This window comes from Gordionus sp. m RMFG-2023, chromosome 1 (assembly GCF_954871325.1).
Source record: "Gordionus sp. m RMFG-2023 chromosome 1, tfGorSpeb1-WG-v2, whole genome shotgun sequence".
Taxonomy (NCBI): Eukaryota; Metazoa; Nematomorpha; class Gordioida; order Chordodea; family Parachordodidae; genus Gordionus; species Gordionus sp. m RMFG-2023.
In genome coordinates, this window is record NC_088775.1 from 41,204,023 (window position 1) to 41,218,653 (window position 14,631).

Sequence of the window (14,631 nt, forward strand, 5' to 3'; positions counted from 1 at the left end):
GTAGATACACCCCCCTCATGTATTGTTTTAATTTTTTTTTTGTTCATCTCCTATCAGCATAACTTTTCTTTCTTCTAAAATATCATTAAATTATATATATAATAATATTTGTGATGCAGAAAAAATATATATAATCAATGGCTAGAATAATAAACTGCACTTAATTTTGTCATACAATTTTAGTTGTATATATTATAATACCTAACTTTAATAAATTAATTATGCAATCATTTATAAGCCCAATATACATTATAATAAAAGTATCTAACATTTACTTTTCATCTTTATGTGATAATCTAAATTAAATTTTAGTTGTAAAATAGCATTTAATAATGCCTATATGTAAAATTTTATCAAATGTTCTTACACATATATATATATATACTTACATTTGCAGCTATAATTAATTTTAGATGAAAAAAAGATAATAATCAATGGCCTGAGCATTTTTCAATGTTAAAAAATAATATATTGCATTAAACTTATAATGGCTAATTTTAATAAATTAATCATGACATATCTAAAATTTACTTTCCCCATAGAATAATTGATTTTCTATAATCTTGAAGGCGGTGCACTGGAACTTTAGAACATTTTAGGAAGTCATATATATCATTATAATTTGAGCTAAAATATTTCTGAAATAAAAAATATATTGTTAAAAATTTACTTCATAATGAAAAAGAATTTCAAATTAAATTGTATTATATAGAAATATTTCTAATTTGACAGCCTCATTCAAATCTGACGTTTTAAAAGTATATTTAAATTAATAATGCGAGATTTTAAAAATATCTATGAGATTTTGAAATATTGAATAACCGTGAGATTTTGATGATTTAAATGGCCCCCAATGTATTTGAAGCGATAAAAATCAAAATCTCATGGTAATCACTTTCACACGTTACACCGGCCCTAATTTTCTTAAAAAAAATAAGGCCCGAAGCCCGTACGGGCCGGGCCCACTTTTGCAGATTATAAATATTATTACTAATAATTCATTATAGTTACGTTTTGAATATAAAAATTTTATGACTAAGATCTTATTATAATAAATTTTTTAATTTGAATTTATAAAGAGAGGTCTACTTTTCTCTGAGATTTGACTAATTCATCTAGAATCAAATTTTTATCTACAATAATCTCCTTATAAATATTTAATATTGCGAATCCATTTAAACGGCTTTCACCGGTGCTATTTCTTAAATAGGTTTTTAACCTTTTCAGAGTTGAAAAAGACCTTTCATTAGTGTGCTTATCGGTAAGGTAGATATGATAAAAAGCAATGATTTGATATTAGGAGGGAATCTGAAGTGCAATTATACATGGAAAAGGCCTGCAAAGCATATTTTGGCCTCAAAGAGTACTCTATTCTGTCAAAATTTCTATACCAAAATTCGACATCACAAAGTAATTTATCATACAATCCTGACAATTCATCAGAATACACTTTTCAAGTGTATTTAGACTCAACCGGCAAAAGAAAATAAAAGCTGTTTAAAATAAAATTGTGACTAATAAATCTTTCATTAATTGAAATAAAAATGTATCAATAAGGGGAGTAAAAATATTTATTTTATAAAAATCCTCAATCGTAGATGCATCAATATTTAAGCGATTGGACTATCTAGCATAACTACTCTAGGTTTAAAATTTTTAATCCCAAACATATTAGCGATCACCTTTACTTTCTCGTTAAATTTACCAAATTAAATGATTTTTATTTATTTAATAATTATAAAAAATTAATTAAAATTTTTAAAACTATCTAATTAATCGTCGGGGTGGCCTAATGGGTAAGATGTAGGCTTGGAAACACGAGTATGAACAAGGACGCGGGTTTAATCCTGGTAAGAACCATAAAAACTTTCAAGTTTTTCTTCGATGACTGATGTGTAAAGACATATTGTATGATGAATTTCGGAGCTTAGAGATGACACCCCGGTCACCGACAGGCCTGGACAGCCGGGTGCTAAGGATACCTGTCCAATAAACAAATGAAAATATGAATATGAAAGCTAGGGCGTTCCCTCCATGCGACGCGCAGGGTGTAGACCTCCGAAAAATAAAGTAAAGGTCAAAGCAAAGGAGACAAGACTGGCAAGTTTGAATATTGGGACGCTTAAAGGTAAGACGAGAAAATTGGCATCAATGTTGAACAAGAGAAAAGTTGATATAGCGTGTATACAAGAGACGAAATGGAAAGGACAGAAAACTTTGATGATTGGAGATGGGTATAAATTGTACTATAATGGACTTGTTAGCAATAGGAACGGTGTCGGCATCATCCTCAGCCAAGACCTAACCTCTTCAGTAGTAGAAGTCAACAGGATCTCTGATAGACTAATGAAGATAAAACTCTGCATTGGTCAATCAATACTACACATCCTATCAGTATATGCTCCTCAAACGGGTTGCAAGGAAGAAGAGAAAGATGACTTTAGAGCTATCCTTGATGAAGCTGTAATGGAAATCCCTAAGGATGACCTAGTCATAATTGGTGGTGACTTAAATGCGCATGTGGGGAAAGCAAGAGATAGCTACAAAAGGCATCATGTTGGTTTTGGATACGGAGAAAGAAATGATGAAGGAGAGCACGTACTGAAATTTGCGCAAGCCTTCGACCTTGCCTTAACCAACACCTACTATAGAAAAAAAGATAGTCATTTAATAACATATGAAAGTGGTACTAGGAAAACACAGATAGATTACATGCTAATCTCTCGCAGAAGATTAAAAGATGTAATAGACTGCAAAGTCATCCCAGGAGAAGATATCGCCGCGCAACACAAGCTACTAATCATGGATTTACAAATCTCAAATAAATCAAAATAAGATAAAACTGGAACCATGCATCAAATGGGGCAAATTAAAAACAATGACAGATGCCTTTGCAATCAATGCAAACATTGAAACAATAAATTGCTCACAAGTCAGTGAAAAAATCTGGACAGACCTTTCATCCAGATTAATAGACACTGCAAAATCGACGCTAGGCTTGACAAGAGGAGGCAACAAATCACACAAAGAACTATGGTGGTGGAATCAAGAGGTACAAACCACTATACAGGAGAAAAAAGCCCTTTATAAAATATGGTACAAATCCAAAAATGCAGATGACAAGTCAAGATACAAAAAATCCAAGAGATTAGCTACAAAGGCGGTGGCTAGGGCCAAATCTATGGCATACGATGACATGTACGAAGATCTACATACCAAAGAAGGGCAAAATAAAATGTACAAATTAGCCAAACAGCGAGAAAAGAACTCTAGGGATATAAACGGAGCTCCGAAAGTAATCAAAAATAAAGATGGGAAATTGATAATAAAGGAAAAAGAAATAATGAATAGATGGAAAGAATATTTTCAGGAGCTTCTCAACTTTAATTCCCATATATTGCATCTCGATGAACACTCCCCTTGTCAAAACCTTGTACAACCTATAACGGAACAAGAAATAATCACATGCCTCAAGCATATGAAAAACAACAAAGCTAGGGGTCCAGACGATATTCCAATAGAAAGCCTTAAAGCACTAGGAGATGATGGAATACATCTCCTCACAAATCTGTACAATAAAATACTTGGAAATGAAGAGGTTCCCCAAAAATGGAGGAAGAGCTATCTAGTTCCTATCTTCAAAAATAAAGGGGATCCACACAATTGTCAAAATTACAGGGGCATAAAACTAATGTCACACTGTCTAAAACTATACGAAAAAATAATAGAAAAAAGATTAAGAGATATAATCGAAATAGGAGAGACACAGTTTGGCTTTATGCCTGGAAGATCAACAACCGATGCTATCCATGAAATTAGGCAAATGAGTGAAAAATACAGAGAAAAGAACAAAAAGCTACACATGGTCTTTCTCGATCTAGAAAAGGCCTTCGATAGAATCCCAAGAAAACTTATCTGGTGGGCGCTACGCCACAAAAAAGTTCCCGAAAAATATATAAGAATAATATAGGATATGTATATGGGACATACAACAATGGTCCGTAGCACAACAGGTACTTCAGCAGGCTTCACAATAGCCGAAGGAGTTCATCAAGGGTCGGCTCTCAGCTCACTTCTCTTCATTACAGTAATAGATGTATTAGCACAGTCTATACCTCAAACAGTCCCGTGGAATATGATATTTGCAGATGATATTGTGATACTTGCCGAATCCAAGGATGAAATGAAAGAAAGGTTAGTGAATTGGATAAATATCCTAGAAACGCACGGATTAAAAGTAAATAGAGAAAAGACGGAGTATATGGTGATAGGAGGAGATGAAACGGAGAGTATTGATATAAATGATTGGCAGATATCCGCAATTAAAAGCTGTAAATATTTGGGCTCCACTATACAAACAAACGGCACAATAGAAAAAGAGATAAAGAATAAGATTAATCAAGGGTGGTTAAAGTGGAGATCTTTATCTGGAGTGCTATTTGACAAAAGAATCCCACACAAATTAAAGGGAAAAATCTACAGTTCCATAGTACAACCAACTATTCTATATAGTTCGGAAACATGGCCAACCAAAGAATCAGACGAGAGAAGTCTACAAACTATGGAGATGAGAATGCTGAGGATGATTGCTGGGGTAACAAGAAAGGATAAGGTGCGCAGTACAAGAATACTAAATAGTTTAAAGGTAGTGCCCATTAAGACTAAGTTAATGGTAAACAGACTTAGGTGGTATGGGCACACAATGAGAAGGCCTATGAACTACATAGGAAATAAAGTTGAAAGTTTGGAAGTGATGGGCAAACGTAAAAGAGGAAGGCCAAAACTTCAATGGGGCCATAAAGTTAGAGCCAATATAAAGAAGTATAAAATAGATAAAAGAGATTGTATGAATAACATAAAGTGGAGAGAGATGTTGAAGGAGCTTACCACCAGAAAAGGTGAAAGCTAAAGAGAAAAAAGAAAAATCTAATTAGTTTAACACTAAAAATTTTGTTATTAAATTTATAAATATCTAATTTAAGGATAAAAAATTAACAATATATTTTTATTGTTATTTAATATTTTATATATAATTTTTAATATATATTTTTAAACCATGTTATCATTTAAAATTAAAAATTCTTATTTGTTTTTTTAAATATATTTCATTTTCATATCGTATATAATTTTATTTATAAATGGAAATCATTTTTTAAATAAAATTATTTGCAATAAAAAAAAATTAAAAAAAAATTTTTTTTCGGAGTTTATGGGGAAGGGTTCCAACCCCCCCTTTTCTACGCCACTGGGCCTATTCAAAATAATTCGATTCGAATAATTAGGAATACGAATAATAAATTATTTATTTTATCCGAATACGAATAATTATTTATTCGATTCGAATAAAACGAATTATTCGGAATATTTAATAAATCCATTTGTCATTTTTATTTGATGACCTTCTAATCTGACAGGTAATGTGTTTATAAAAGGACTAGCACAAATTTAAAAGATCTCTGAAGTGTTATTTTGATTAATATTTTTTTTAAACGGATTCTCCAAGTTCACAGCATTGGTAATAACAAACTGTAAACTTATTTTCTAAAGTAGTGTATTTACTTCGCTTTTCATGTCTTGGCAGTGGTGGATGTATATTTTACATTCGATTTAGCGAAAGCTCTAATACAAGTAAGGCTTATCCATAAAAAGTGGGAGGGCTTTTGATTGCTAATGTTGTCATGAAAAATTTTTGTATAATTTTATTACCACCCTGGATTTTTAATTAGATTACATTTTATAAAAAATTATTTTGGGTTTTGCCTATTTTTTCACCTAATAAAATTAAAGGCCAGAAAATAATTATATATATCGAAAATTTAAAATAACATTTTTAGCAGAGAACTGCAAAAGTTCTCATTTTAAGCCCGGAATGGATTTTTTGTAATTTTTTGTTCAGTCCTGATTTTTTTAAAAAAATTAATTGCCCCTCCCGGATTTATAAAAAATTTTCGATACAATTATTTTGAAATGATATGGAATATGAGAAGTGAATGAATATGATATATTAATCAATTATTCAACAATTTTTAAAAATATTTTATTATTTTATAAATATCGATTTTAAATTTTCTGCCGGGCCCGGGTTTATTCTTTAAAAAAATTTACGGCTCGTCTCTTGTCGTTGGGCCAGGCCTGAAGTCTCTTATTTTTAGCATAGCATTATGTGGTACCTTGTCTTAGCTCGACTAAATTAGTTATGATTTTAGTGAAACTAATTAAATCTGTTGTAACACATAATAAAAGAATTTTGGATTGGATTTAAATTCGACGAATTAATTATGTTTTTAATGAAACATCTAAAAAAAATTAAGTAGCCTAACTTGTAAAAGAATAAGAAATAAAGAGAAAAAAGGCCAAGAAAATTTATTTACATAGATACATTCATAAATATTTTTCCAAATGACAAATTTCATCTTATATCATCTTATTTGACAAACCCATGTTAAAGCATTCAAAAAATCAACCTTTCAAATTATATATTCAACATTTGGAAAACCATTTGATTATCTTATTTGACAAACCCTTTGTAAAAGCATATAAAAAATCAACCTTTCAAATTTTATATTCAATATTTGCAAAAACATTTAGGCAAATTCATTTTAAAATCAAGCAGAGCTTTGGAAGCTTGTTTATTAATTTGAAAGCTGCATAGATTTGCGTGAGCCTACAGGAAAGGACATCATAAGAAATAGTTATAAATTTTCTAAAAAATGTTATTGTATATGTTCAAAAGTTTATTTAGCCATAACATTAATTCAGATTTTTATACAAATTGAAGTACATTCTCTTATATATACATAAATATTTTAAGTATATAAAGCAGAGACCTGCAGAGGTACCATTTTAAAATTCTTTTTTGGCACGTCCCGTCCCGTGTTATATATTTTACCAATCTTTCAATTTGGATTAAGAATAAATTTACTGAATGACATATACATAGTTTTATACATCGATTTAACGAAGTATATTATAAATAATCTTTTAAATTATCGTGCATTTTAAAAAATATGACTTTTTTTCCTATGATTTTTTTTATCATGTTTTTTTTTCATCACTCGTTTATTTAGGTTGCGACCAAAATCTGTTTTAAAGATTCCAAACATTCGGAAAATTTTAATTAAGTGTATGTTAAATTTTAAAAATTTTCTAGAAATATAAGAAGTTTGGACATGTTTTTATTTTTATACTAATTTCATTAAAGCTTTCAAAATTTGTAAATTAAAAAAATTAAAGTTATCAAAAATTGTAAATAAAAAAAATCATACACAAACTATTTTAAAACAAAGGTTTTTCCTATTACCCGATTGCCATATTTAATCATGCCCATTATTATATTATAATATTAAATCAAACTCGCTTAATTTCCTCCTTATTTCTAGATTATTTTCGTATGAACTATATATATTTTATCTTCACATATTTAAGTTTTTTTTAATACTTAATTTAATTCGCTTTTTGTTTCGATTTTAAATTCATTCAAAAATATTTATATTATTTCATAATGGGTATATGTTAAAAATGTAATGTTAAACTTAAATGTAATTTATAAATATTATCTAAAAAAATAATTTTATTTTTGTGTTTTTTAATTTTACGATGAATAAGAAAATAAGATGTCAGATATAAGGTAAATCTTTTACATATCTCGTCGCGTATTTGAATTTTGATGGAAATGACAGAAAAAATTTAACAAAAGGAATGAATAAAAGAGGAAAAAAAGAATATTATTTTAGTTCATTTCGATATTTTTTCCTGTAAATCGAATGCATTCTCTTACCCGCTAGCTGTTTAAAAGTAACCTACAGATAAAAAAAATTATATCCTTTTCTCCTATAAAACTAAGTAAATTATTATTTTATAAAAGATTAGATGACATATTTGCCACCCTTTCGCGAATTGATTCCCCCTTTCCTCCTCTAGAAATTTCAAATTTTAATATTGTTTTATTTTCATTATGTTTCAAATGATATATAATATCATTAAACATTTTTAAAACATTGTTTTAATCCAAATAACATTGTAACGTTACGTTGTTTTAAAATTATAAAATAAATAATAGTTATACTATATAAAATACGATATAAAAACAAATATTCCAAATTCCTATTCGATATAATATATATTTACGATTTTATAATATTTTCCCCTACTTATCGCAACTCATCTCGATTTTTTTTATCATCTCAGATTATTTCCCTCTTCCTTGAAATAATATAAATAAAACTAAACACTTTTACTTTATTAGCTAAACGTTAATCTTTAAAAGGAAGAAGAAAAAAAATGTGAAATTTTCTATACAGACCTGCGCCCATTTCTATTAGACCAATAAGAGCACGGTTTAGAAACTAATTTATTTAATTCTCATTAGTTTGATGTGATGCCACCCGCCAACAATTCCTTATTGGACTTGGCAAATTTGTCCTTATCTAATATTATTTTATCGAGTTAATATAAATAATAATAATTAATACGAAATATATTTATATGCGCATTATTATTATTTTAAATCCAGTATTTAGAGGTCTGCAATGCCTGGATTATTGATGAATTCTGATATTTGATATCAATAATAATCCATAAAGTATAGTGTTTATAATTTAATCACTCCCCAATATTATAAATAGTTGTTTATTTTGGTATTCAACTACATATATTTCGTTTAAGCTTTATATTTAAAAAAAACAGAGCCTGGCAACCTCAATAAAAAAAATTGGAAACTGGCAGAGCAAAAGCTAAATTCCAATCGGGTCGGGCCTGAAAATTTGTCATTTGCAGATCTCTATCATTATTAGCATAATTAATAAAGTTACTAGAACCTTGTATCGGACGTATTTTTTCAGGTCCCATTCTATCCGAAAAAAATTCTTCAAAATATTATATATAAAAACATGAAAACAAAATAATTTAAAAATTCGAGGTCCGAGTCCAAGAAAATGTCAATCCAAGTCTGAATGGCCCGAGTTCGGTCAAATTGGACTGAACTGAATTCAGGCTCACAAACGATGCTCTAGTAATAATCAACTCTGATTATTTGAAGGAAGGAATAAAGGCCATGGCTTTGAATCCTCTAATTTTTTTATGCAAGTGTGGAATCAGAATAAATTCGTTTATTACAGCGGGTGATCTAAAACGGATTTGGTTTGGGTTCGAAAATATCTTTTAGGCTATTTGGAATTAATTAAACATATTTGTTGATAAAATTAAAATGCTGAAGTCTATCAAATTTTGAAACGCATGGAATTATAAATATTTTTCCCCCATAAAGGTAATTCAAATGATTAGTTCTGAACTCGATCCTTTGGAAAAATTTCTGGTTGTATTCACCGCGAATCTGAAAATAGGCTTAATGTCACAAAAATACACACTGAACAAGGTAGAGCTTAGTGGTGTGTAAATGGGCGGATTTTTGATCTGAAAGCCCTCCCCCCCTCCATCCAGGGTGCCTTCCAAATGTCTGATTGGTTCCACCTCCATAAAACAATCTTTTATAATTGCTCTCTCACTGCGATTGCACAAACGTTAGTATACAATAAAATGTGTTAAAAATTATCTCAGATCAACTATGCAATGTGTGATGAGAGATTATAATTATTAAATTGTGCAGGGTGAGTTCGGGCAAAGATTAATGGAAATTAAGAGTAGTTTAAAAGTTCGTGGCGAAATGTTTTTCATATCTATATACTCGCCCGCTCATTTATCAAATAATTTTGTTTGACCCGCCTTCCCAATTAGTTGATTTGGCTTTTTATTTATTTTATTTTAATATATTTCCGCTTAAACTTATAAGATATACAATATTATGAAATAAAGTAATGATTTTTATTAAATATTAGCCAGTTCTGTTCATTTCGTCGCCCAAAACCCCTTTCCAACTCACTCGCTCATTATTTTAAAAATATTTTTTACTCAACCTGCTAGTCCAATGTTTATTCTATCCCACCCATAGTATTAGCGGTTGGGCTAAAAACCTGCCCGTTACAGGTCTCTGATTTTTAACGTCGTTTAAAGGAAAATGGGAATTGTTTGGTGAAGACCTCCAGCGAAATTTAATACCAAATTTAAACATTTATATAAGCGTTTTGTAAATTCTAGCCCTAAATATCTTCTTGATTTCCATGATTTAAATATTTATTAAAAAAAAAGGATTTTTACCCAGATCATGAAAAACATAGCTGTTCTGACTCGGCCATATCATCCAACGGTAAAGGCCGCAAACTGGAGCCCGAATGGTTAGGTTTCAAAGGGTCTTTCAGGTTTAGTGGTGTACTAAACAACGATCAGCCCACCATATCTACCAATACCCAATATCCCAACGCTAGTTTGAACAAAATAAAGGGTTTAACCATCTCGAGCTTTAGAAACTTTCTCAGCCTCAGCAGAAAAACAACACACCCTTTATTAATTTCCCCCTCTAAATCTTCAACAAGAACTCCTGCTATCGGCTCTTTTTTCGAACACGTAATAATTTAAATATTAATTTCAGTTGTAACTTGCATATCACATATATCTTTTTAATTTTAAATTGGATATCACTCAGGGATGTACCGATACTTTCAATTTTAATTGATACCAGTGGCCAATACTTATGATTAACTTCATAAATTATTTTAAAAAATTTAGTTTTACATTGAAGAAATAGGGCATATCAGATTAATTAGTGAAACTTTTATCGCGGATGTCGTTTATCGCGAAAGAATTTTATAAAGAAGGTAATATCGCGAAATCAATTCCACTAATTTTATTCCGCGAAATATTTATAGCAAAGATAATATCGCAAGTTTATTTCCGCAAAACCTTAACCGCGAATTCATTATAGCGAATACATTAGCGACTTTTATCGCGAACCCTTTACAGCTAACTTTTTACCGTGAATGTGTTTGCCCGAAGTCATTATCGCATGCGCATTACCGTGAAACAATAAATATATTGCGAATACATTTATTTAAAGAAAAACAACATATTGAATAATAATTTACTCGCAAAGGTTTTTATGGATCTTTTGTTACTTATTATCTATTGAGTAAGCATGTAATCTTTATCTGATATGATAAAAAATAAAACCAACATCTTTCTGGGCTCTTCTCGAGCGTGCCCAACATAAATTTTAAAATGTGCCATATGCCATTTAAAGTAAATTTGAACAAATATTTTGATATACTTAGAAATTTTTCCAATCAAGATAAAATACCAAAAGCTAAGAATCTTTGTTGATTTTCTCAGATTATTTTTTAAAAAGAAGATTTTGCTAAGTAATTTTTTAAAAATTTTCTCAGATTTATATATTCAATTTTCCGAGTTATTAAGACACAGACTAATGATTAATTTTAAAAATCAAAAATCATGTTCTGTGAAAATTAAACTTTTTACTTAGCAAAATCATCTTCTGGGAATTCAGTAAAAATTACTTTTAAGAGTTAATTTTGAGTAATTAAGGAAAAAAAAATAAATATGCTGTATCACAGCATGAATGCCTTGTAGTTATGCATTACATATTGGCTTAAACTTAGTGTTAAAAAGCCAGGTGGAGCCTAAAAATTGGCTTAGGCTCAAAAGTTGGCTCAGGAGTTGCCTTAAGCCGGTCATGGCTCAAGCCGGCTCAGGAGTTAGCTCAAGCCGGCTCAGGAGTTGGCTCAAGCCGGCTTAGCGGTGCTCAAGTCGGCTCAGGAGTTGACTCAAGCCGGCCCAGGAGTTGGCTCAAGCCGGCCCAGGAGTTGGCTCGAGTCTAACTTTGAGCCAAAATTTATTTATTTAAATATTTTAAAAGAATATAAATATTTTTTTGTTCTTAAATTTTTTTAAACATAATAATTTATATTATATTATGAAAATAGATTTATTTATTTGATCTTTTTTTAATAATGCTGCTATTTTAATATTATTTTTGTAACAATTTATTAGTGATTTTCATGTCTTGCCCAAAATTTTAAGCAAAAAAAATCTTTTGAAAAAGATTTTTGAACATTTGATAATAATTTTAAATTTTCTTTGTATTTGAGGAAATTTTTTGAGAATTTTATTATAAAAAATAAACAATCTTTTGGATGGGACGAAATCTTTTATAGTTTTTTTTATCATCTTTGTAAAATTATCTATTATGTATATTCAAAGAATTAGGTTTTTTTAAATAACTTTTTTAAAAATATTTATATTAAACTTTTTTAAAAATATTTATATTAAACTTTTTTATGTTATTTTATATGATCTTTTTAACGAAAATATTTTAATGTGACAATTGTCATATTCGTTATTTTTAAACATTTTTGAAACTTTTTGACACAAAAGGGTAAAATAATAATTATATTGTAAAGATGTTAAATTATAAATTCAATGAAGATGTTCCTTCGAAAATTGGCAATTATAATAATCGATATTTTTAAACATTAGATTTATTTTGACGCTAATGGACAAAAATATGTATTTTTAACATGTTAATTAAAATTTCAATTAAGATGTAACATATAAAAGTGACAATTGTCATAATCGTTATTTTTAAAGTTTTTAAATTTTTTTTAATGTAAATGGGCTAAATAAGTATTGCTAACATGTTTAAATAAAACTTCAGTGAAGATGTACCCTAGATAAGTGATAATTGTCATAATCGTTAATTTTGAAGTTTATTTAATTTTTAGTGAAGCAAATGGGTATAAATATAGTTTGTAACATGTTAAATTAAAATTTCAGTGAAGATGTACTATAGATAAGTGACAATTGTCATAATCGTTATTTTTAAAGTTTTTTAAATTTTTTAACGCAAATGAGTAAGGATATATATTGTAAATATGTTAAATAAAATTTCATGAAGATGTACTATAGATAAGTGACAATTGTCATAATCGTTATTTTTAAATTTTTTTTGATGTAAATGGGCTAAAATAAGTATTGCTAACATGTTTAAATAAAACTTCAGTGAAGATGTACCCTAGATAAGTGATAATTGTCATAATCGTTAATTTTGAAGTTTATTTAATTTTTAGTGAAGCAAATGGGTATAAATATAGTTTGTAACATGTTAAATTAAAATTTCAGTGAAGATGTACTATTGATAAGTGACAATTGTCATAATCGTTATTTTTAAAGTTTTTTGAATTATTTAACGCAAATGGGCAAAAATATATATTGTAAATATGTTAAATTAAAATTTCACGAAGATGTACTATAGATAAGTGACAATTGTCATAATCGTTATTTTTAAAGTTTTTAAATTTTTTTTGATGTAAATGGGCTAAAATAAGTATTGCTAACATATTTAAATAAAACTTTAGTGAAGATGTACCCTAGATAAGTGACAATTGTCATAATCTTTTTTTTTAAAGTTTTTTGAATTTTTTTAATGCAAATAGGAAAATTAACGCAAATGGGTAAAAATATATATTGTAAATATATTAAATTAAAATTTCATGAAGATGTACTATAGATTAAGTGTTATCGTTATTTTTAAAGTTTTTTGAATTTTTTAACGCAAATGGGTAAAAATATATATTGTAAACATGCTAAATTAAAATTTGATGAAGATATAGCATATAAAAGTGACAATTGTCATAATTGCCATTTTTAAAGTTTTTATGAATTTTTTTGATTGTAAACATATTAAATTAAAATTTCATGAAGATATACCATGGAAAAGTTACAATTGTTATACTCATTATTTTAAGTTTTTTAAATTTTTTGACGCAAATGGGCAAAAATATAGATTGCGTACATGTCAAAATAAAACTTCAGTGAAAATGTATAGATAAGAATCAATTGTAATAATCGGTATTTTTAAAGTTTTCTGAATTTTTTTGACCCAAATGGGTTCAAATATATTGTAAAAATGTCAAATTTAAATTTCATGAATATGTAGGAAAGTGACAATTTACAACCTATATTTATACCCATTTGCGTCAAAAAAATTCAATAAACTTCAAGAATAACGATTATGACAATTGTCACTTATCTAGGGTACATCTTCGCTGAAGTTTTATTGAACATGTTAGCAATACTTATTTTAGCTCATTTATATCAAAATTTTTAAAGACTTTAAAAATAACGATTATGACAATTGTCACTTTTATATGGTACATCTTAATTGAAATTTTAATTTATAATGTTAATAAGACATATTTTTGGCCATTAGCATAAAAAAAAACCTAAAATGTTTAAAAATACAGGTTATAATAATTACCAATTTTCCAAGAAACATCTTCATTGAATTTATAATTTAACATCTTTACAATATAAATAGTATTTTACCCTTTATGTCAAAAAGTTTCAAAAATGTTAAAAAATAACGAATATGACAATTGTCACATTAAAATATTTTCGTTAAAATGATCATATAGAATAACATAAAAAAGATAAATATTTTAAAAAAAATTATTTAGAAAAAACCACATCTTTTAATATACTAAAAAAATAGATAATTTTACAAAGATGCTAATAAAAAACTATAAAAGATTTAGCTTAAAGATTGTTTATTTATTATAAAATTCTCAAAAGAATTCCTCAAAAATGATTTATTTACAAAGAAGATTTAAATTTCTTATCAAATCAAAATATGTTCAACAAGTATATATATAATATTATAAGGTAAAATCTTTGTTGATATTGAAGATAGAAATATCAATAACAACTTAAACGATTGAAAGATGG

The 14,631-nt window shown here is 28.1% G+C and overlaps 1 protein-coding gene across 2 annotated transcripts in view; it reads left to right on the forward strand.

The window, feature by feature from the left end:
- The window catches only part of LOC135931704 (uncharacterized), a 70,269-nt gene that overhangs the window by 40,660 nt on the left and 14,978 nt on the right, over positions 1-14,631 (forward strand). For both annotated transcript variants that reach the window (XM_065468973.1, XM_065468972.1), the window contains exon 3: positions 10,144-10,458. In XM_065468973.1, the coding sequence (XP_065325045.1) occupies positions 10,144-10,458 (315 nt within the window). The remainder of the gene's footprint in view (positions 1-10,143; positions 10,459-14,631) is intronic.